Below are 24,287 nucleotides of genomic sequence, written 5' to 3' on the forward strand. Positions count from 1 at the left end.
TCTGCCCCACTGAGACCGGGGGAACTGGTTCCACGGCTCTGGCGCTCAGAAGGGTGGATAATTCTGTTTGTAGAAGTGCGAACTGGTTGTTTGCTGTCCAAAACGCAGTGGGAGGAGTGTCGTTTGGTACAGCAAGAAAATCCAAGTGGTACCCTTGAGTTATAATGGAGAGTACCCATTGGCCATGGTGATGGATGGATGACCAATTGTGGTGAAAAAATGTTATCCATCCCTCTACTGGTAATTCTGGTGTTGGATTGGGAGATAGACTGCTGTTCCCTGGATACGGTTCAAAACCCCGAAGTGGATGCTGTTTGAGGAGGGGGTTGAGGTGTAATTGCTCTTGACTGCCTGGGCTGTGACCGTTGAGCTGGCCTAGATGAGCGACCACGGGCAGGAGGAGGATAATAATGCCTTGGTCTATAATATGGGCGTTTTGATTCTTTTCTGGGCAGTCTCCTTGATGCTTGAGACTCTTGAGGCACAGTGGACAGTTGTTTGAGAGTCTCCGAATGCTCTTTAAAAAGGGAAACAGCTTCTTTCACTTTGTCTACAAACAAGTTGTCTCCCAAGCAAGGGAGATCAGCCAGTTTGTCCTGTATTTCGGGCCTCAAATCAGATGCTTTGAGCCAGGCCCATCTTCGAGCACTGATTCCGGTAGCTAACATTCTAGATGCAGTTTCGAAAGAGTCGTATGCTGCACGGACCTCATGTTTACTTGCTTCTAGGACCTTGTGAATTAAGGATGAAAAAGACTCCGAAAACTGTTGAGGGAGAGATCTGGAGAGGTCTTGTATCTGTTTCCATAGGTTTCGTTGGTATTGGGTTATATATAATTGGTAGGCCGCAATCCAGGAAACCAACATAGACCCTTGAAACATTTTTCTGCCAATGTTGTCCAGGAATCTGTTATCCTTGCCTGGTGGAGTAGAAGAGTGAGTCTTCACTCTTTTTTATTTCTTTTGCGCTGACTAAACTACCACTGAATGGTGAGGTAGCTGGGTCTTATGGAAACCAGGAGTGTGCTGGAATAATACGTCGCATCAGTCCTTTTGTTGACCGGAGGGATGGAACAGGGATGCTCCCATGATCTTTGTAAAAGTTCAGTAAGGACCTCATGCACTGGAATGGCTAAGACCTCCTTAGGTGGATGCACAAATTGGAGCACTTCTAGGGTCTTCTGTCTGGCATCTTCTTCAGTTTGTAATTGAAAGTGTATGGTATCAGCCATCTCTTTCACAAAACTTGAGAAGGAGAGGTCTTTCGAAGGAGATTTTCTTCTTTCCTCTGGAGGAGATGGTTCAGAAAGAATTTCCTCTGAGGAGGTATCAGTGTCTGTATCTTGCAAGTTATCCGGGGTATGAGACCCAAGAGGTGTCAAAGGTCTAACTCCTTTTGGCATCGATGGATGTTCCGTCAGTTTTGATGGAAAAGACGGTGATACCGGTGGGTGGGAGCGTGGAATCCCTGATGGACCCGGGATTGGCTCTGGGATTGGTGGTTCTTCCTCAATTGGAGCTGGTACCGGTTTCTCCAGAGGTTTTGATGGAATGGCACCGATAAGGGTGTCTAGTTTTGCCATTAATGGTGCCAAAAAAGACAGATCCGGCACTGGCATCGATGGTATCATCGGTGGATGCGCCGGTGGTGGCATCGATGGTGTCGGATGCACCGGTAATGTAATCGGAGGTGGCATCGATGGAACCGGTGGCATTGACGATGGCGATGCCGATGGCGCTGGCCTCGATAGATGAGTCGGAGCTGGCATCGTATCGAGGAGCGCATCCCGTACTGCCTGGCGGATATATCTGTCCAGTTCCGCATGCATAGCTGGTGAAACCAGAGCAGCTATGGGGGAAGGCAGCGAAGGCGATACCGGTACCTCCACAGGGCCCTGTGGGGGTATGGTTCCCGGCACCAATATTGGTGGGGATCGCCTCGGTGTAGAAGGCCTCGGTGAAACGTCCGGTCCCCGAGGTTTCTTCGGTGCTGATCCAGAGTTTCTCGAACTACTGGATATCGGGTCGGTGTCCGATTCGTGTGACCTCCGATGTCGATGCCGATGTTTTTGTTTACCTTCGGTGGTTGACATCGAGCGCATGGAGGACCCTGACGTAGTCAGTGATGGTCTATCTCCCTCTTCGTCCGTTTTTTTCTTTTTAAAGGAGAACTTTACAAGTCGCTCCAGCCGGAGACGAATGCATTGATGTTGACGTGGATGGCATCAGTTGTAATCAGAAAAGATGCTCCATTTTTTCCATCCGGAGTTTTCTGCCTTTCGGCGTCATCTCGGCCCACTTAGTACATGTTAAAACATCGTGTTTTTTGCCGAGGCAAATAACACACTCTAAGTGTAGGTCCATAATGGACATTGTGCAGGAGCAAGCCGGGCATTTTTTAAAACCCGAGGCCATGGCGAAGTCGGACAGCCGTTGACGACTTGCAGACGGAATAAACGATATGGGATCATACGGTACCAATAGAAAAACTTACCACGTATGGTGAAAACGGGAGACCCCTGCAGTTCTATAGTTTTTCGAATAATTTTCTTAAATTTTTATGTGGTGAAATCACCTCATAGGACTCCAAATAACTGCGAGGCTAACGGCTCTGCGGAAAAAAGAAGACTGAAGGGAGACCCCTGTGGCCAGGAATATCTATTCCTCTCCTCTCCCCCTTCTGCTGATTGCAGAAGGGGGAGAGGAGAGGAATAGAGCAGGGATGAGCAGAGAACCCCCCCCCCCTCTGCTCCAGCCTCTCTCTTCTGTCTCTGCAGCCAACCAGCATCACTGTGAGGTCAGGAGAGGGACAGGGGCCAGAGCAGAATGACTCTTCCTCTGGTTTATTGAATTGTGTGTGCTTCCTGCTCCAGTCCCTCCCCCTCCTTTTCTCTACAGTGCTGCTCAGGTCCCATGTAGCCAAGAGCCACATTTTGCACATGAAAGAGCGACATGTGGATCCTGAGCCAGAGTTTGGTTACCCCTGACCCCAGTTGGCTTAAATTAACATATTAAAGATTAAAAAAACACTGATTCTGTCTGTCATCTTACCTTTCCTGTTTATCCATATTGCAGTCTTTAGGTTGCTCTTCTTCTGGAAATAATTTGGATGGGACATCATCTTTATCATTTCCCTTTTTCTGACATATCAACACTTTCTCTGCATCATAGTCATTGTAACAATCCTGGCCATTCCGCTGGTAACTGCTAGAGCTCTGGTAGAAAAAATTTGAATCCCTCTCTCGGCATTCTTCTTCCGCTTCTGAACCATGGTAAGGTTCCAGCTCACTCAGTTGAGAGCTTTCCTGGCTGACGTTACCTGAGGAGCCATACCTACTACTGTCAGCAGGACTGTGGGAAAGCAAGAGAAAAGTGGGTCAATAAATAAACAGAAGAACAAAATAAACTCTCACTAGCAGTTAAAATTCAACAAAGGAAATAAAATGCATTATTTACATAAAAATGCTTTCTTGTTAAAAATAACTTGCAAATTACTAGCTGATGGGATTCATCTTTGAATGATCTGAAAACCTGGTCTAGGCTTCCCATTAGATAATGGCATTGCAAGGATTTCCTAAAGCAGTTTCATATCAAAGCAATTTTATGAACTCCTAATAGAGAACATGGCTATATTTGATCAAGATGTTTGCTAAACTATATAACGCACATGTAATGCATAAGTGGTAACACTAAGAGAAATAAATCCTGGTTTTTAAGAAAACCTTTTAAATTTAGTCCACTTTATCTCCCTTTTATAGTGAGCAAAAAAATGGATCATTTATATCACACACTGCATGACACAAAGATATCACTGGTAGTCTGAGTAACCTTTAGTTAATCATTATGTTCCATCAAAAACACTCATCCCTTATACCATATTTTAAAGCTCACCAACTATTAACACACCAAAATGAAATGTATCAAACACTAGGGATACATAGATCCCAACTTAATAAATATAAAAATCTGATTAATGAAACAAAAACTGTTTTAAAACAAAATTGGAAAACTTTAATAATAATCCTCGGGCCTTGTTCACTTTAGTAAAAAATTTAGTGAAAGATCCTAGCCCTGAATCAACTATACTAAATGAATCCAATTGTGATAATTTTGCGCTATTTTTTTAAAGAAAAAAGTAGAGAATATTGTCGCTTCAATACCCAGTATTGACAACCAAGAGATTAAAATGCTTAAAAGAGATGTACTGGAATGGTTCTCGTTTGATGAGGCCTCCATTGCTGAAATTGAAAATATGATAAAAAAAACTAAACCCCGCCACCCATCCTTTAGATCCAATTCCACCCTCTGCTTTGAAATTAGTAGCAACGAATATTGCCCCAACAATAACGAAGATTGTTAATCTGTCGCTAATGGAAGGACATATCCCGCAGTTATTAAAATCTGCTATAATTAAACCAATCCAGAAAAAACCTAATCTGGATCCTGAAAAAATATCTAATTACAGGCCAATTTCGAACCTCTCATTTAATTCAAAGATACTAGAAAAAGTTGTACATAAGCAATTATCAGAATACTTAGAGGAAAATAATATCCTTTTCCCGAATCAATTTGGTTTTAGACAACATCTCAACACAGAAACCCTACTATTATCACTTACAGATAATGTCCTGAAAGGATTTGATACCGGTCAAAAATATCTCCTTATCCTACTTGATATATCAGCTGCGTTTGATACAGTCAATTATGATATTCTAATAACGAGACTATAAGAAATCGGTCTAGCACATAACACCATTAAATGGATGTCTTCTTTCCTCCATCAAAGATCATTTCAAGTGAAAATAGGTAACTCAATCTCTGAAAAACATGAGCTCCATACTGGAGTCCCACAAGGCTTAGCCTTATCGGCTACATTGTTTAACATCTATTTACTACCAATTTGTCATCTTTTAGCTGGCCTTGGTCTGAATTTCTACGTTTACACTAATGACATTCAGATTCTTGTTCCCATAAATGATACCATTGAACAATCTTTCAAAGAAATAAATATTTACCTATCTGCCAAACAATTACTGACACACATGAAGCTGGCCATTATTATGGATAAAACAGAGATAATTCTCCTTGAAAGAAAATCGAAACCTAATGACAAGCAAGTAATTTTGCTATCAAGTAATGTTAAAATTGACCTGGCTAACTCAGTTAAAGATTTAGGAGTAACAATTGACTGTGAACTGAACTTTAAAAAACATATCGCTTTGAAAATAAGAGATGGATACTATAAACTCTTAGTTCTCCGACGTCTTAAACCGTTATTAGACCAGAACGAGTTCCGGACAATTTTGCAGGCTCTCATTTTTTCATCTCTAGACTATTGCAATGCTCTTTTGTTGGGACTTCCACAATCTACACTTCGACCGCTTCAGGTATTACAAAATGCAGCCGCACGGGTACTCACCAACTGTAACAGACGTGAACATATCACTCCTATTCTGATTAGTCTACATTGGTTACCCATCGCACAGAGAATTCTATACAAAATTTGCTGCATCACTCAAAATGATTTATAGTCATAAGTCTGATTGGCTAAATTTCTCTATCCGCATGCACACACCACAACGTTCCTTAAGAACCGCTAATAAAGGACTTCTTTCAGTTCCATCCCTAAACACTGCACATCTTGACTTACTTCGTGATAGAGTTATTTCAATAGCAGGCCCAAATACATGGAACACTTTACCATCTGAGCTGCGGCTTGAAACTGAATTTAAGAAATGTTTAAAGACCTGGCTCTTTGAGCAAGCTTTTGCATCTAGAGCCTGAACCATAATTGTTATATGATCCCCAAACCAAATGTGCCTGATACTTCACTTTCGATGCATATCCAGCATGGCTCTCTGCTTCAACAGCATGGGAGAAGACTGATACTTCACGCATATCCAGCATAGCTCTCTGCTTCAACGGCAGGGGAGAAAAAAAGTAAACTGATACTTCACGCATATCCAGTGTAGCTCCCTGCTTCAACGGCAGGGGAGAAGAAAAACAACCAATAAGGGCTGTATAACATAGTCTGGGTAAAACAAATAAGCATGGGTGTAGCTTGCTTATTGGCAGGGGAGAAGCTTGCTTATTGGCAGGGGAGAAGAAAAACAACCGATAAGGGCTGTATAACATAGTCTGGGTAAAACAAATAAGCATGGGTGTAGCTTGTTTATTGCGGCGGCTACTACCCCTAACTAATCAAGCTAGATATTTCACTTGGATGCAGCTCCATCACTGCTCTCTACATTAAAGGTGGGGGTGGAAGGGAAATAGAACCAAGAGCTAAGAGAAACAGATAAGTATGAGAGAAAAAATGTGTGAAGATTGCTGGGCAGACTGGATGGGCCATTTGGTCTTCTTCTGCCGTCATTTCTATGTTTCTATATGATACAGAAATGAAGTTATGATTTAGACTTGTTTTAGGTAGTTATTTAAAATGTTGATTTTATTGTATTTTATTATACTATGGTTAACACTGTTATTTTAGATATAAATATTTGTACATCGTTGTGATGTAACTATGGACAGTATATAAAATCTATTAAATAAATAAATAAAAATATCATATGTCCTATTTAAATACACCATTCTCAACAAACATCAAATTATACTCATATTCTCTTTTTTAATTCAAACATTCACAAACAATCATATCAGCATACATAAACCAATGCTTCTGACTGCTGGACATATTTACAGACAGTGGAAGAGAAAATGAATAATATCATGTAAAAAGGAAATCATATAACATTAACATGTATTTAACATAATTTCTTAATCGCTTTACAGATTAAAAAACTGTCCAGAACAATGAACAATAAAACACTAAAAAATATTTTGCACAAACACAAATGAAAAACAGCCCAATCACCAAACATACAGATTTTAACCTATACAAAATTATGGAACAGCTCAACCACTGCTATCTGATGAAATAAGCAAAGTTTTTAGTTTTCAAAATTTCAACAGATCACCCTCAGTCTGCAACTTCAGTATACGATCATGCCACAAACTTGGAATAGCTGCAAAAACTGATCTGCTAAACAAGCAGGAGTGCAAAACATCCTAGCTGGGGGCAACTGAAATGTTGAGATTACTTACCTGATAATCTCGTTTTCCTTAGTGTAGACAGATGGACTCAGAAAAAGTGGGTATAAGTGTGCTCGTGCTAGCAGTTGGAGATGGATCTGACGTCAGCACGGGTACATATACCACCACAGGAAGTGAGGCAATTCAGTAATCTTCCTTGCAAAAGCTGTTATGGATATATGTGTATTGACAATCAATGAAATAGTGAAACAGGATTCCCCTGACCGATTGATAGGAGCTGGAGACCGCCAGCATTCCCAAACGGAAGGCGTCAACACCTGGCAAAGGGGACGCTCTTATGTAAGAAAATGACATGGCTTACCTTGAATCGGTGAAACCCATGTATACTGGCAGCCGGGCGGGATGCTGAGTCCATCTGTCTACACTAAGGAAAACGAGATTATCAGGTAAGTAATCTCAACATTTCCTAGCGTGTAGCCAGATGGACTCAGAACAAGTGGGATGTACAAAAGCTTTACTCCCAGACTGGGCGGGAGGCTGCCTGAGGACCGCGTAGGACTGCCCTTGCAAATGCTGTGTCCTCCCTGGCCTGGACATCCAGACGGTAGAACCTGGAGAAGGTATGGAGGGAGGACCATGTTGCCGCTTTACATATTTCTGCGGGTGACAGCATCCTAGATTCTGCCCAAGATGCTGCTTGGGCTCTGGTAGAATGAGCCTTGACTTGCAAAGGTGGTGACTTCCCGGCCTCTACGTAGGCCGCTCTGATAACTTCTTTGATCCAGCGGGCGATGGTGGGCCGTGAGGCTGCTTCTCCTTGTTTCTTCCCGCTGTGAAGGATGAACAGATGGGTCCGTCTTTCGTACTGCTTCTGTCATTTCCAGGTATCTGGGCAGTAATCTGCCGATGTCGAGATGGCGTAGCAAACGCCCTTCTTCTGATTTCTTCAAACCCGCCATGGTAGGCAAGGATATGGTTTGGTTGAGGTGAAATTGTGAGACTACTTTAGGTAGAAAGGAGGGAACCGTACAAAGATGGATAGCCTCAGGAGTGATTCTGAGAAAGGGATCACGGCAGGACAGCACTTGTAGCTCTGAGATACGGCGTGCTGAACACACTGCTAGGAGGAACACCATCTTCAAAGTTAGCGAACGGAGAGACAGGCCCCGAAGGGGTCTGAAGGTGCATCTCGCGAGGAAATCCAAAACAAGGTTAAGGTTCCACAGGGGCACTGGCCACTTCAGTGGCGGACAAATGTGCTTGACTCCTTTCAGGAAGCGAGAAACATCTGGGTGCGTGGCAATGGTCTTGCCATCCCTCCTGGGACTGTAGCAAGACAGCGCAGCCACCTGAACCTTGATGGAGCTTAGGGAGAGACCCTTCTGAAGCCCATCCTGCAGGAAATCCAGAATAGGGATAGTAGTCACATGTGGATTGGTGCCATGAGTGTTGCACCAGGCTTCAAACACTCTCCAAATCCTGACGTAGGTGAGGGATGTGGAAAACTTGCGAGCTCGGAGAAGTGTATCTATCACCGGCTCCGAGTAACCTCTCTTCTTCAGTCTAGCCCTCTCAATGGCCAGACCGTAAGAGAGAATTGAGCCAGATCCTCGTGGAGGATGGGAACCTGACTTAGGAGGTCCCTGAGAGGAGGCAGGGGAAGGGGCTCCCCTGCCAGTAGTCTTCTCATGTCCGCGTACCAGGGTCTTCTTGTCCAGTCTGGTGCCACTAGAAGAACTAGGCCCCGGTGCTTCTGAATCTTGTGGATAAGGGTGCCCAGCAGGGGCCACGGAGGAAAAGCGTATAGCAGGGTCCATGGAGACCATGGCTGAACAAGGGCGTCGATCCCGTGAGAGAACGGATCTCGCTTGCGGCTGAAGTATCTGGGTACTTGAGCATTGGACCTGTCCGCTAGTAAATCCATGTCCGGAATCCCCCAGTGATCCACAATCATCTGGAAGGCTGTGGGCGACAGCTGCCATTCCCCCGGATTTAGGCTTTCTCTGCTGAGGAAGTCTGCCGTGGTGTTGTCCCTCCCGGCAATGTGGACGGCGGAGATGTCCTGAAGATTTGCCTCTGCCCAAGCCATCAGCGGGGCTATCTCTAGGGACACCTGTCGGCTTCTGGTTCCGCCCTGACGGTTGATGTATGCCACCGTGGTGGCGTTGTCGGACATCACTCTGACTGCCCGGTTCCGCAGTCTGTGAGCAAATTGCAGGCAGGCTAACCGGACTGCCCGTGCCTCTAGATGGTTGATGTTCCACCCTGACTCTTCCCTGTTCCATCGCCCTTGTGCGGTGAGTTCTTCGCAGTGTGCTCCGCATCTGCTCAGACTGGCATCTGTGGTGAGCAGAGTCCACGTGGGGGAGGACATCTTCGACCCCCTGCTCGTGTGGTTGGACTGCAACCACCACCGTAACTGGGTCCGCACTCTGGCTGGCAGAGGTAGATGCACGGAGTAATTCCGGAAGTGAGGGCTCCAGCGAGAGAGCAGGGAGCGTTGTAGAGGTCTCATATGGGCCCTTGCCCAGGGTATAACTTCCAGGGTGGATGCCATGAGGCCGAGAACCTGCAGATAATCCCAAGCTATGGGCCGGCTGGCTCCCATCAAGGACTGGAGATGCGTCTGAAGTTTTAACCTTCTCTTGGTGGTGAGACTGACTTTGTCTGCCTGGGTGTCGAACTGGACTCCCAGGTATTCCAGTGATTGGGAAAGGCTGTAGGCAACTCTTGTTTAGGTTGACTACCCATCCCAGGCTTTCCAGAAGGGCGATCACTCTGTTGGTTGCCCGATGGCTCTCCTCTCGTGATTTTGCCCTGATCAGCCAATCATCTAGGTAGGGATGGACCAGGATTCCTTCCAGTCTGAGCACCGCTGCTACCACTACGATCACCTTGGTGAAAGTCCGCGGCGCCGTGGCTAGCCCGAAGGGCAAAGCCCGGAATTGAAAGTGGCGTCCCAGAACCTTGAAGCGTAGGTAGCGCTGATGATCCGAATGGATCGGGATAGGCAGGTAGGCTTCTGACAAGTCTAACGCCGTGAGGAATTCTCCTGGCTGTACTGCGGTCTTGACTGAGCGCAGAGTTTCCATGCGAAACCTCGGGACCTTTAAGTATCGGTTGACTGACTTGAGGTCCAGTACAGGCCGGAAAGTGCCCTCTTTCTTGGGTACCATGAAATAAATGGAATAATGTCCAGAATCCATTTCCCATGCAGGTACTGGGACTATGGCTTTCAAGGACAGGAGCCTCGCCAGGGTAGCTTCCAATGCTGCCCTCTTGTGGATTGGACACGGAGATTCCACAAACCTGTCCGGAGGGAGATAATGGAAGTCCAGATAATACCCCTCTCGGATGATGGCGAGGACCCACTGATCCGACGTAATCTCGACCCATCTGGGGTAGAAGAGGGTTAACCTGCCCCCTATGGCTCCGTCCCCCGGATGGATCGGCTGATTCTCATTGGGAGGCGCGGCCGGGCCCTGAACCCGAGCTGGCTCCCCTCTTATGCTGCTTGGTCCAAAAGGACTGGTTCCTGGCCTGAGGACGAGGTGCCTGGTAGCGACTCCTATAGGGAATGAAGCGTTGGGAGCTTCTGCCTCTGGATGGCCTTGGAAAGGCGCGCTGGTTCCTCTTGAACCTGTCTTCCGGCAGTCGAGGTACTGGAGAGGCGCTCCATGTGCTGGCCAGTTTATCAATGTTGCTGCCGAACAGGAGAGAGCCCTTAAAGGGCATTCTGGTGAGGCGTCTTAGAAGGAGCATCGGCTGACCAATTCCGTATCCAGAGCTGCCTCCTGGCAGCTACAGAAGATGAGACCCCCTTGGCTGTCGTACGGACTAGGTCAGATGCGGCATCCATGAGGAACGAGAGAGCTGACTCCATGTCCGCTGCCAGAGCATTGTTCCTGACCTGTGACAAACAGGAACGCGTCACCACTGTGAAGCAAGTTGCGATCCGCAAAGATAGAGCTGCCACCTGAAAGGTCTGTTTCAGGATGGCGTCCAGTCGCCGGTCATGAGGCTCCTTGAGGGCCGCCCCCCCCCCCCTCAACTGGAATGGTAGTGCGCTTGACCACAGCGCTAACCAAGGCGTCCACCTGAGGGCACGCCAGCATCTCCTTGATTGCCGGATCCAGGGGGTACATGCCCGTCAGGGCCCGACCCCCTTTGAATGAGGCCGCTGGTGCAGCCCATTCCAAATCTATCAGTTGCTGTGCGGCTTGCAAGAAGGGAAAATGGCGGGCTGTAGGACGAAGACCTTCCAGCAGAGGGTTCTGCGTAGATGGCACCATAGTGCTGGGGCCTGTAATAGCCAACTCCGCCAGGCACTGAGATACCACGTCAGAGAGATCTTCCTTGGGAAAGAACCGCCTCATGGTTCAATATGGCTCAATCCCCGAGGGAAGTTCCCCCTCCTCGGGGGTTCGGACTCATCCTCTGAAACATCAGGGTCCGCATGAACCGGACTGCCCGGAGGAGGGTGCCCACGATAAGGGCGCGAAGGTCCAGGGTCAGGATCAGCTGGAGCAGCAGCAGGGCCTGGACGGGAAGCTGATTGCATCTGCACAAAGGCATGGATCCCCTTAAAGAGATCCACCCAGGAAATGGAGGCGGTCTCTAGTCGTCGGGGTACCAGGTCCCCCGGGATCCCAGGTTATTCGAGACTGCCCGCTAGATCCGGGGTGGCCCCTGACAACAAACCTCGGTTGAGACTGGTCCTGGCCCGAGGCTCCCACGGCCTCCTCACATTGGGCACAAAGGGAGTCTGGCTCCTCGCTGTGCGTGGCCCTAAGCTGGCATGCTGAGCAGAGGCCGGGAGCTTTCACGCCGGAATCAGGAGGAGACGCCGGAGCGTTCGAGTGCTCCATATCGCGCTGAAGAATATGCGCCTAATACAATATGCGCTCAATAATATGCGGCAGCAATATACGCTCAATACAATATGCCCTCAATAATATGCGGTCAGCAATATACGCTCAATGATATACAATATACGCTAAATGATATACAATACGTGCTCAGTAATATGCGGTGAGCAATATGCGCTCAATAAGATACAGCAAATATTGCTTACCTGATGTAACAGGTGTTCTCACAGGACAGCAGGATGTTAGTCCTCACAAATGGGTGACATCGAGGATGGAGCCCAACCATGGAAAACTTCTATCAAAGTTTCAGGAACTTTGACTGGCCCCTACTGGGCATGCCCAGCACGGCACTAACCCTGCAGCCAGCAGGGGTCTCCCTTCAGTCTTGTTTCAAAGCTACAGGCAGTGCCGAAAAATGACATAAGAAAAAACGAACCCAACACCGCGGGGTGGTGGGCGGGTTTCGTGAGGACTAACATCCTGCTGTCATGTGAGAACACCTGTTACATCAGGTAAGCAACATTTGCTTTCTCACAGGACAAGCAGGATGGTTGTCCTCACAAATGGGTGAGTACCGAGCTGAGGATGTCCTATCGTGCACCAAATGTACCCAACGGCGTGCAACAGGCACAACAACTGGGGTGTAATTTGGTAGAGGGCATCCGCACTCTACCGGGAAGGTGGAAGGGTGTTGGTACCTTATGCTGGAAAAAGGTTACGCAAGACAGACTGGCCGAAGATGGAATCCTGTCTTCCGGCTTTGTCCAAGCAATAATGGGTTGCAAATGTATGGAGGGAACTCCAGGTGGCAGCCTTGCAGATGTCAGGAAGCGGCACCGATCGAAGGTGTGCTACTGAAGTCACCATGGCCCTCACAGAGTGTGCTTTAACACGGTCCTGGAAAGGAATGCCAGCTTGCTGATAGCAAAAGGAGATGCAGTCCGCCAACCAGGAGGAAAGAGCCTGCTTACCCACAGGTTGCCCTAACTTGTTAGGATGGAAAGAGACGAATAATTGAGTGCTCTTCCTGTGGGCAACTGTACGGTCTAGATAAAATGCTAGAGCCCGTTTACAGTCAAGGGTATGCAGAGTCTGTTCCCCGGAGTTGGAGTGGGGCCTGGGAAAGAAGATAGGTAGTATGATGGATTGATTAATATGAAACTCCGAAACTACCTTAGGTAAGAATTTAGGGTGAGTGTGGAGTACCGCCCGGTCCTGCAGGAGTTTAGTGTAAGGCGGATAGATAACTAGGGCCTGTAGTTCACTAACCCTGCGAGCTGAAGTGATAGCCAAAAGGAATAACACTTTCCATGTGAGATATTTTAGGTCACAGGAGTGAAGAGGTTCAAAAGGTGGTTTCATAAGGCGACCAAGAACCAGATTAAGGTCCCAAGATGGGGCCGGAGGACGTAAAGGTGGCTTCAAATGGAGCAAGCCTTTAAGAAAGCGTGTTACAAGGGGTTGTACTGAAATAGGGACACCCCCGATACCTTTATGGAAGGCGGCTACCGCACTGACATGCATTCTAATGGAAGAGGTCTTTAGACCTGATTCTGATAAATGCCAGAGATAGTCCAAGAATTTGGAAATTGGACAGGAAAGGGGATCAAGGGACTGAGAAGTGCACCATGATGTATACCTTTTCCATTTGTATGAATAAGATTTTCTTGTGGAAGGCTTTCGTGAAGCGATCAGGACACGAGAAACTGAATCCGAAAGGTTAAATGGTTGAAGGACTAACCTTTCAACATCCATGCCGTCAGGGACAAGGCTTGGAGGTTGGGATGGAGGAGGCATCCGTCGTTTTGAGTGACCAGATGCGGGTCCTGTCCCAGAGGAATATGCCTGCGGATGGAGAGATCCTGGAGTATGGGAAACCACACTTGGCGTGGCAAGTGCGGTGCTATCAGGATCATGGTTCCCCTGTCCTGACGTAGCTTCACGAGAGTCTTCGACAGAAGAGGAAGTGGAGGGAATGCATAAAGCAGACCGGTTGTCCACGTGAGGGAGAATGCATCCCTGGGCCGAGAGTGCTGGCTCCGAATGAGAGAGCAGTAATTGTCCACTTTGTGGTTCTGAGGGGACGCAAAGAGGTCTATGTGGGGATAACCCCATTGCTGGAAAAGAGTGGTTGCTACCAAGAGATTGAGGGACCACTCGTGTGGGTGGAAGACACGGCTCAGTTTGTCTGCCAAGACATTGTTCACTCCCGGCAAGTAGGTGGCTCTGAGGTACATGGAGTGGGAGAGGGCTTCTGCCCAAATCTGCGCAGCTTCCTGACACAAAGAAAGGAACCTGTGCCCCCCTGCTTGTTTATGTACCACATGGCCACCTGGTTGTCCGTCTGAATCAAGATTACATGGTTCGATAGGCAATCTTGAAAAGTCCTGAGAGCATGTCGTATTGCTCGAAGTTCCAGGAAGTTGATCTGGTGTTTGGCTTCCTCTAAAGACCAGAATCCTTGGGTTTGTAAATTGTTTACATGGGCTCCCCAACCAACGTTGGAAGCGTCGGTTGTGAGAATTATTTGAGGATCTGGTAGGTGAAAAGGCAAGCCCTGTAGGAGGTTGGATTGAGTTTTCCACCAGACAAGAGACAGACGGAGTGCATCGGTGATGCGAACAATGGAGGACAGAGGCTGAACAGCTTGGATCCATTGTGATCTCAGAGTCCATTGCATGACTCTCATGGCCAGGCGGGCCATGGCAGTCACATAAACTGAGGAGGCCATGTGTCCCATCAGAATGAGGAATTGTCGAGCTGTTGCTGTGCGTTGAGACTGCAACTGGCAAGCTAGGGACACAAGGATTTGGACTCGTTGATGAGGAAGGAAGGCTTTTGCCTGTAAGGTGTCCAAGTCTGCCCCAATGAAGGATAAGGTCTGAGATGGGATTAAGTAGGATTTCTCGTAATTGACAAGAAACCCTAGAGAAAGTAGAGTTTGAATTGTCAGGGTCAGGGAGGACCGAGCGATTTGCTGGGTTGGGGCCCTGATTTACTAATCGTCCAGATAGGGGTAGACGTGGACACCTTCCTTCCTGAGAAATGCAACTACCACGAGGCATTTGGTGAAAACTCGTGGTGCGGATGCCAGGCCGAAAGGGAGCACTCGGTATTGATAGTGATTTCGGCCTACTAAAAAACGGAGGTATTTGCGATGAGGTTGAGTTATCGCAATGTGAGTATAGGCGTCTTTTAGGTCTAGAGAGCAGAGCCAGTCCCCTCTTTGCAGCAGAGGGAGAAGCGAGCCCAGGGTTACCATCTTGAACTTCTCTCTGTGAAGGTACTTGTTGAGGGCCCGTAGGTCCAGGATTGGTCGAAGTCCTCCTGACTTTTTTGGGATCAGAAAGTACCTGGAGTAGAACCCTAGTCCTTGTTGTGAGGGAGGAACGGGTTCTATAGCGTTTGACTGGAGGAGAAGGGAAACTTCCTGCTCGAGAAGAACAGAGCGATCGGCCTGCATGGGTGGGGAGTCTGAAGGGAGAGTCAGGAAGTTGAGGTGGTAACCATATGCAATTATCGCTATCACCCATTGATCTGTGGTGATATGATGCCATTTTTCTAGAAAGTGGCTTAACCGACCTCCTACTGGTATGGTTGGAAGAGGGATTTGGCAACTGCTCTCTAATTGAAAGTCAAAAACCCAATGCAGGGCCAGGTTGTGGAGCTGCTGCGGGCTTTTGTTTTCGAGGCTGGTGAGGCTGAGATTTATGGTAAGGCCTCGCAGACCTAGACTTGGTTTGTGGGGGATATGGGGGATAATACTTCCATGGACAGAAGAAGGACTTTTTTGGGTCCTTCTTGAACGGCTGTTTAGAAGGTAAGTCAGAAGGAATGGATGAGAGCTGTTTAAGTGTCTCATGATGATCCTTCAATTCAGCAACGATTTGCTGAATTTGCTCACCAAACAAATTATCCCCTAGACAGGGCAGGTCAGAGAACCTGTCCTGAACCTCCAGATGAAGGTCAGATGACTTAAGCCAAGCCCAGCGTCTTGCGGAGATGGCCGTAGCAGAAAGTCTGGTGGAAGCATCAAAGATGTCGTAAGCTGTTCTTATCTCATGCTTCCCAGCTTCAAACCCTTTATTTAGTAGGGATTGAAGTTGTGGTTGGAACTGCTCTGGTAAGGTATCTGAGTACTCCTGTATCTGTTTAAGAATGACCCTATTGTATTGGGTCATATATAGCTGATAAGAGGCTATTCTGGAAATTAGCATGGCTCCTTGGTATACTTTCCTACCTATACTATCTAGGAATTTATTTTCCTTAGTAGGAGGTATGGAAGAATGTGGCTTTATTCTTTTAGCTTTCTTTTGAGCTGATTCTACCACAACAGAGTGGTGGTCTAGCTGAGGTTTCTGAAAGCCAGGTGCTGACTGTACAAGATAGGTAGAGTCCGCTTTTTTGTTTACTGGAGCAACAGATCCAGGAGATTCCCAATTCTTTTTTAGAAGGTCCAGAAAAACCTGATGAATTGGAATAGAAGTGATGACTTTAGGGGCATCCAAGAATTGGAGCAACTCCATCATCTGGTGCCTGTCATCTTGCTCCGATTGAAATTTATGAAAGAGAGGTCCTCAGGAGGAGAACGCTTTCTACTTCCCGCAGGAGAGGGTGGTGAAGGCAAATCATCGGTGTCTGTGGAGGCATCACCCCAGGTGTCATAAGGATCAGGTTGCTGACCTGTAGGACCATGAGGGGGTTGGATACCTGAAGGCCCCGGTTGAGGCTCCGAGAAACTCGAAGGAACTGCCGGGGGTATCGAGAAAGTCCTCTATGGCATCGGTGCCGGCATCGGTGCCGGTGCCGGCATCGAAGGAATCGGTGTCGGCATCGAAGGTATGGGTGCCATCATCGAAATTCTCGATGGAGCTGATGTGCGTATCGCCCCCGTGGAATGTATCGGTGGTGAGGGACGACATGGTACCAATGGTACTACCCCCAAAGGGGGAATTCGGTACGGTGTTTCTCCACCCGATGAGATAGCTGTCGGAGACCCGGGTATCAACGGAGGAAGGGCAGTCACAAGCGCTTCCATCCGGGCAAGCAGCGGTGCCAGTGCTGCTGGAATCGGGTCGGTGACCGGTTCCACTCTCGGTGCCAGAGGAATCTGGAACCGTTGCATCGCCTTGTCGATGGCCTCCTGGACCAGCCGGTCCAGTTCTACCCGGAGACCTGGGGTAACAATACCCGGCTCCATGGGACAGGGAGGCTGAGGCTGAGCTGGAGGGACCACCGTCACCGGTGGAGTCGCGGCTCCCAAACCCCGAAGGGGTGAGGGTTGCCTCGGTGTCTGCGAGACAGGAGTGGACGGTGCCACTTCTGGTCGAGACTTCTTCGGAGGAGGCTCGGACACTACTGAGGTCGATGACTTCGATTCCTCAACGGTCCAAGATTTGTGACGTCGATGGTGATGTTTTTCTCTCCGATCCCTGCGATCTTCGGGGGAAGGGACGGGAGTCGATGGCCGCAGAGTCATCGATGGCAGGCGGTCACCGGGAGGCTGTCGACGATGGTGAGACTTCGACTGTGCCGGTTCCGATGACGTCGATGCAATCGATGGCGTCGGAGTGTGAGCATGGAAAAGGAGTCCCATTTTCTCCATTCTGGCTTTGCGACCTTTTGGTGTCATTAAGGCACATTTGGTGCAAGTCAGGACATCATGTTCACTCCCTAAACACAAAACACAGACTCTATGTGGGTCTGTGATGGACATAGTACGTGTACAGTCCGGGCACCGACGGAACCCCGACGCCATGGCCATAGGCCAAAAATTTAGCCGCGGGATGGTCGACTGCCAACAGGCCTCAAGGGCCGAACTCGACGGTAGTCGACAAAAACAACGGCAAAAACTTACCGAAGTACCGCGGAGCAAAATTTGAAGAGGGGAGACCCCTGAGGGGCAAATTTTTCTTCAAGAAATTAGTTGAAGAAATTCCTGTCAGGAATGTGGTAAGAGCTCCATAACCGCGTGGCTTACTGTTGCACGGAAAAAAGAAGACTGAAGGGAGACCCCTGCTGGCTGCAGGGTTAGTGCCATGCTGGGCATGCCCAGTAGGGGCCAGTCAAAGTTCCTGAAACTTTGACAGAAGTTTTCCGTGGTTGGGCTCCATCCTCGATGTCACCCATTTGTGAGGACAACCATCCTGCTTGTCCTGTGAGAAAGGCGCCTATCATGGGCGCTCAATACCTGAACAAGGCCGACAAAATGGCGACCTCCGCGGTGTGCCGCATACAGGCAACGCCACCGATCCTCGTACCTCGGAGACCAAAAGTAAGAGATGTACGCCTTACCTGATCCTCGGCGCTTCCCGGCTGGAACCCGGGCGGTCTCCGGCTGCGGGGGGAGAGGGGAGATACCTTCACCGCCGCACTTGAGGAAATGCACCCGCTGCCTCTAGGTCCACGCCGGGACCGAGGCGCCTCTCGGTCCACGCCGGGACCGAGGCGCCTCTCGGTCCACGCCGGGACCGAGGCGCCTCTCAGCCCGGCCCAAGCCCTTCTCGCTCGGGGGCTAGATCCCTGCCGCGATTCGGCCACCGGACCGAGGCATAGACCTCCGAGGGATTGCGGAAATCACCCCGGGAAACTCAACTGGGGGAGGGACCCGAGGGTATCACCGCAGGAGTGCGGGGCTCGCTGTTCTGTAGAAATTTAGTAAGTAGAATGTAGAAAGTAGAAAGTAGTATTGGAAAACACGCTCAGCGAGCGTGCAGGCTCTCCAAACTGCTTTGGAGACGGAAATTACTGAATTGCCTCACTTCCTGTGGGGGTATATGTACCCGTGCTGACGTCAGATCCGTCTCCAACTGCTAGCACGAGCACACTATACCCACTTGTTCTGAGTCCATCTGGCTACACGCTAGGAAAATGATGTTTCCCTGTTATTTATTTGAATAGTTTATATTCCCCTGATCCATAAATCTCAGCAGATTACATAACACTCAAAAATATGATAATCACACAAAAAAAGCACAACAAATACAATAAATGAACACAATTCAAACTTCACGTGAACAGGGAAAAAAAATGAACAATAACAATCAAGTCCATGGAAAGTAAGGCTGCCATGTTGAGATGGATCATGCTTCTAGTTCTCTGGTCAAGTTACATGTGAAATGCAAGAGAGAACAAGTGATTCTTTAACAGTCTCCTGAAGCGTAATATGTCAGTCCCTGCTCTAATCTCCTACGGTAGCTCATTCCAGAACACAAGAACATCATTACTGGACATTCTGTTCCTGGAACTGGCAAATTGGACTACCTTTGGGGAAGGTACCTCTAGATGATTCTTGGAGGCAGAACATAAAGACTGGATTAGATGGTATCTATGGCACTTGTGAGAGAGGTGCAAGATTATAAAACAATTTTAAAAAACAGGCAAAGAACTTTAATCTGCATCTGCCAAGTGACAGGAAGCCAGTGTAGCTTTGCTAATACTGGAGAAATGTGGTCATGTATTGAAGTACCAATTATAAAACTAGCTGAAGATTTTTGGATTAATTGTAAGGATTTGATTGACGAAGAAAGTAAACCCAAATAAATTGCATTTCAGTAGTCAAGTGCTGAAAGGATTAATGATTATGTAACAGGCTGAAATTCTGCAGAACAAAGATATGGCTTCACAGAGTGACGCATAGACAGTTTATAATAGGAAGATTGGATTACAGAATTGATGTGAGGCCATACTGTGAGAGACGAATCAACCAAACTCCCAACGTTTGTGCTTGAAAAGAAATAGGGATAGACTGGCCATCAAAAACAAAACAAGATGGTGATCTAAGGTTTCTCTTTGTCTCATGACACTTCAAACAACCCCTTAATTGGGGGGGGGGGGGGTGTTTCAATGACATTTGAGCACCTTAAATGCAAGTACCAGGTTTTTTAAACTTGCAACAATTCACTACCAGTAACCAATGTAACAGCAAGAGTAACAGTTTAGCTGACGATCTTCGTGATCTACCCATCACAATACATGCAGCAGCATTGTAGGGAGATCACTCTGGACAGCTAACAGCACACTGCTCGAGGAGTCTGAAGTACTTTATAAAACTTCCAAAAATATTCCCAAATGGGCCTTGCTGTTTTTTTGGGTTTGTTTTTTTTTTATCAGTGTTTATATATGGAATTCTTTTATTGTGAATGCCCTTTACGTGAGCCACTTAGGGTTTTTATTTATTTATTTTGTTTATTTATTGGTTTTATATACCGACATTCATTCAAGATATCACATCGGTTCACAGCATAACAAAAAACTAACGCATGTAGGGCGTTTTACATAGAACATGCAAGGGTAGAATGGACATCATAAACAGCAACTATAAACGGCAACTGGGGGAGTAGAAGAATATTTATTTATTTATTTATTTAACGGCTTTTATATACCGACGAACGTTGGGAACATCTCATCAGTTTACAAAGAACAAAATTAGCAACAGGCTTTACAGGTAACGCATGATTAAGGAGGAACAAACTTTACAGGTCACAAGTAACTAAGGAGGAACAAAATTATCAATAGATAGACTTTACAGGGAAAACTTAAACTTAGTGGAGCAATAAATTCTTAAACGTAGAGGAGGCATATATATACAGGATTGCATGTAGGGTATAGAGATAATGCTATATATAAGTGATGTACAGGGATAAGATCGTAAGAGGCAGGGGTAGTCGTGGAGAGAAATATACAGAGTGGTGATAGAGTGCGGGCGGTTAGGTGTAGGAGTGCTTGAAGAACCAAGTCTTGAGGTTTTGCCTGAATGTTTTTGGGCAGGTTTCCTGGCGGAGAGAGGTTGGTAGTTTGTTCCAGAGGAAAGGATCTGCTAGGGAGAGGGCCCTTTCATTTGTGGCACGAAGCTTAGTAAGCTTGGGTGAGGGGGTATGTAGTGTGGCCAGGTATTGTTTTCTAGTGGGTCTGTTATTGTTGTGAAAGGTGAAATGTTCTTTAAACCAGTGCATGTTCTGGTTGTGAAGGGATTTGTGAATTAGGGTGAGAGCTTTGAAGGTAATTCTGGATGCTACGGGTAACCAATGCAGATGTTTGAGTACCGGGGTTATGTGATCATTTTTGTGGGTGTTGGTGAGAATCCGGGCAGCTGCATTTTATATATAACTATATACAGAAGAACTATGTACAGGGGTTAAATGCATTGAACTGCGAAACTATTTCTATAACATGCAACAAAAGTGGAATGCTAAAGCCTTAAAAGGGTTATAAATAAACAAACAACCATACTTAGATTTCCAATCCATCAGACAGTAGCACAGCTTTTCAACACCAGATATGACTCTGGTTTGAGCCCTCCAACTATCCACACTAGGGTTAGTTTTCCACAAGGAGGCAACTGTGAACCGGGTTGCCAAAAGCAATAGAGATATCAGAGCCCTGTATTTAACAAGGACTCCCCTAAGCCTGTCCATTTACCCAACATTCCCAAAAGCCATGGACAGGTGAAAAGGATACTCAATGTTATATATTTCTTATGTCACAGCCGACAAAAATGTGTTAACCCCTTGACACTCCCACCACATATGTAAATATATGCCCAGTTCTCCACAACCCCTCCAACATCTAGGGCTTGCTCCCATGTATATATCTGCAAAGTAACAAGGAGTATGATATGCTCTATGGAGTAACAATCATCAGTTCGATGTTTTTAGCACATAAGGACATTTTTATGCGCAGACACTCATAAGTTTTTCCAGTCTTTAGCAGTGAGTGTAAGATTCAAATCCTCATTCCATTTATTAATTAACCTGGCATCTGTACTCAAGAAGAAAATTATTCCTTACCTGCTAATTTTCGTTCCTGTAATACCATGGATCATTCCAGACGGTGGGTTATGTTCCATGTCCAACAGATGGAGTCAGAACACAAAATTCTCAGGGGAGGACCCATATAGCAAATGTTGCTTACCTGATGTAACAGGTGTTCTCACAGGACAGCAGGATGTTAGTCCTCACAAATGGGTGACATCGAGGATGGAGCCCACCACGGAAAACTTCTGTCAAAGTTTAAACAGAACTTTGACTGGCCCCTACTGGGCATGCCCAGCAAGGCACTGACCCTGCAGCCAGCAGGGGTCTCCCTTCAGTCTGATTTTCAAAGCTACAGGCAGTGCCTAAAAAGTAAAAACAAAACAAACCCAACACCGCGGGGTGGCGGGCGGGTTTCGTGAGGACTAACATCCTGCTGTCCTGTGAGAACACCTGTTACATCAGGTAAGCAACATTTGCTTTCTCACAGGACAAGCAGGATGGTTGTCCTCACAAATGGGTGAGTACCGAGCTGAGGATGTCCTGACTTGCACCAATTGCACCCAATGACGTGCAACAGGCACAACAACTGGGGTGGAATTTGGTAAAGGGCATCCGCACCCTACCGGGAAGGTGGAAGGGTGTTGGTACATCAGGTTGGAAAAAGGTTACGCAAGACAGACTGGCCGAAGATGGAGTCCTGTCTTCCAGCCTTGTCCAAACAATAATGGGCTGCAAAAGTATGGAGAGAACTCCAGGTTGCAGCTTTGCAGATGTCAGGAAGCGGCACCGATCGAAGGTGTGCCACTGACGTCGCCATGGCCCTCACAGAGTGTGCTTTCACACGGTCTTGAAAAGGAATGCCAGCTTGCTGATAGCAAAAAGAAATGCAGTCCGCCAACCAGGAGGAAAGAGCCTGCTTACCCACAGGATGTCCTAACTTGTTAGGATGGAAAGAGACAAATAATTGAGTGCTCTTCCTGTGAGCAACTGTACGGTCTAGATAAAAAGCTAGAGCTCGCTTGCAGTCTAGGGTATGCAGAGTCTGTTCCCCGGAGTTGGAGTGGGGCCTGGGAAAAAAGATAGGTAGTATGATGGATTGATTAATATGAAACTCAGAAACTACCTTAGGTAAAAATTTAGGGTGAGTGCGGAGTACCGCCCGGTCCTGCAGGAGCTTAGTGTAAGGCGGATAGGTAACTAGGGCCTGCAATTCACTAACCCTGCGAGCTGAAGTGATAGCCAAAAGGAATAACACTTTCCATGTGAGATACTTTAATTCACAGGAGTGGAGAGGTTCGAAAGGAGGTTTCATTAGACGACCAAGAACCAGATTAAGGTCCCAAGATGGGGCCGGAGGACGTAAGGGTGGCTTCAGATGGAGCAAGCCTTTAAGAAAACGTGTTACCAGGGGTTGTACTGAAATAGGGACACCCTGTACACCTTTATGGAAGGCGGCTACCGCACTGACATGCATCCTAATGGAAGAGGTCTTTAGACCGGATTCCGATAGGTGCCATAAATAGTCCAAGAACTTAGAGATTGGACAGGAAAGGGGATCAAGGGACTGAGAAGTGCACCATGATGTGTACCTTTTCCATTTATATGAATAGGATCTTCTGGTAGAGGGCTTTCGTGAAGCTATCAGGACACGAGAAACCGAATCCGAAAGGTTAAAAGGCTGAAGGACTAACCTTTCAACATCCATGCCGTCAGGGACAAGGCTTGGAGGTTGGGATGGAGGAGGCATCCGTCGTTTTGAGTGAGCAGATGCGGATCCGTTCCCAGAGGGATGTGCCTGTGGATGGAGAGATCCTGGAGTATGGGAAACCACACTTGGCGTGGCCAGTGGGGTGCTATCAGGATCATGGTTCCTCCGTCCTGGCGTAGCTTCACGAGAGTCCTTGACAGAAGAGGAAGTGGAGGGAATGCATAAAGCAGACCTGTCGTCCACTTGAGGGAGAAGGCATCCCTCGGCTGAAAGTGTTGGCTCCGAATGAGAGAGCAGTAATCGTCCACTTTGTGGTTCTGAGGGGACGCAAAGAGGTCTATGCGGGGAAAACCCCACTTGTGAAACAGAGAGGTCACTACCAGAGGATCGAGTGACCACTCGTGTGGCTTGAAGACACGGCTCAGCTGGTCTGCCAAAACATTGTCTACTCCCGGCAGGTAAGTGGCCCTGAGGTACATAGAGTGGGAGAGGGCTTCCGCCCAGATCTGCGCAGCTTCCTGACACAGAAGGAAGGAGCCTGTGCCTCCCTGCTTGTTTATGTACCACATGGCCACTTGGTTGTCCGTCTGGATTAAGATTATCTGATGGAATAGATGATCTTTGAAAGTTCGGAGTGCATAGCGGATTGCGCGAAGTTCCAGGAAATTTATCTGGTGTTCGGCTTCCTCTTTGGACCATAACCCTTGGGTTTGTAATTCGTCCACATGGGCTCCCCAACCGATGTGAGAAGCGTCGGTGGTTAGGATTACTTGCGGATCCGGTGGAAGAAAAGGTAAGCCCTGAAGGAGGTTGACCTGAGTTGTCCACCAGGTTAAGGATAGGCGCAGGGCCTGTGTGACTGTGACTATGGAGGACAGAGGCTGAAAAGCTTGGATCCATTGGT

General features: G+C 47.4%; 1 protein-coding gene across 4 annotated transcripts in view; it reads right to left on the reverse strand.

Annotated features, from left to right (window-relative positions):
• The window catches only part of UNC13B (unc-13 homolog B), a 1,232,326-nt gene that overhangs the window by 773,728 nt on the left and 434,311 nt on the right, over window positions 1-24,287 (reverse strand). For all 4 annotated transcript variants that reach the window (XM_029581856.1, XM_029581857.1, XM_029581864.1 and 1 more), the window contains one exon: window positions 3,051-3,350. In XM_029581856.1, coding sequence (XP_029437716.1) covers window positions 3,051-3,350 — 300 coding nt within the window. The remainder of the gene's footprint in view (window positions 1-3,050; window positions 3,351-24,287) is intronic.

The sequence above is a fragment of the Rhinatrema bivittatum genome, chromosome 1 (genome assembly GCF_901001135.1).
Source record: "Rhinatrema bivittatum chromosome 1, aRhiBiv1.1, whole genome shotgun sequence".
In the NCBI taxonomy this organism is placed as follows: Eukaryota; Metazoa; Chordata; class Amphibia; order Gymnophiona; family Rhinatrematidae; genus Rhinatrema; species Rhinatrema bivittatum.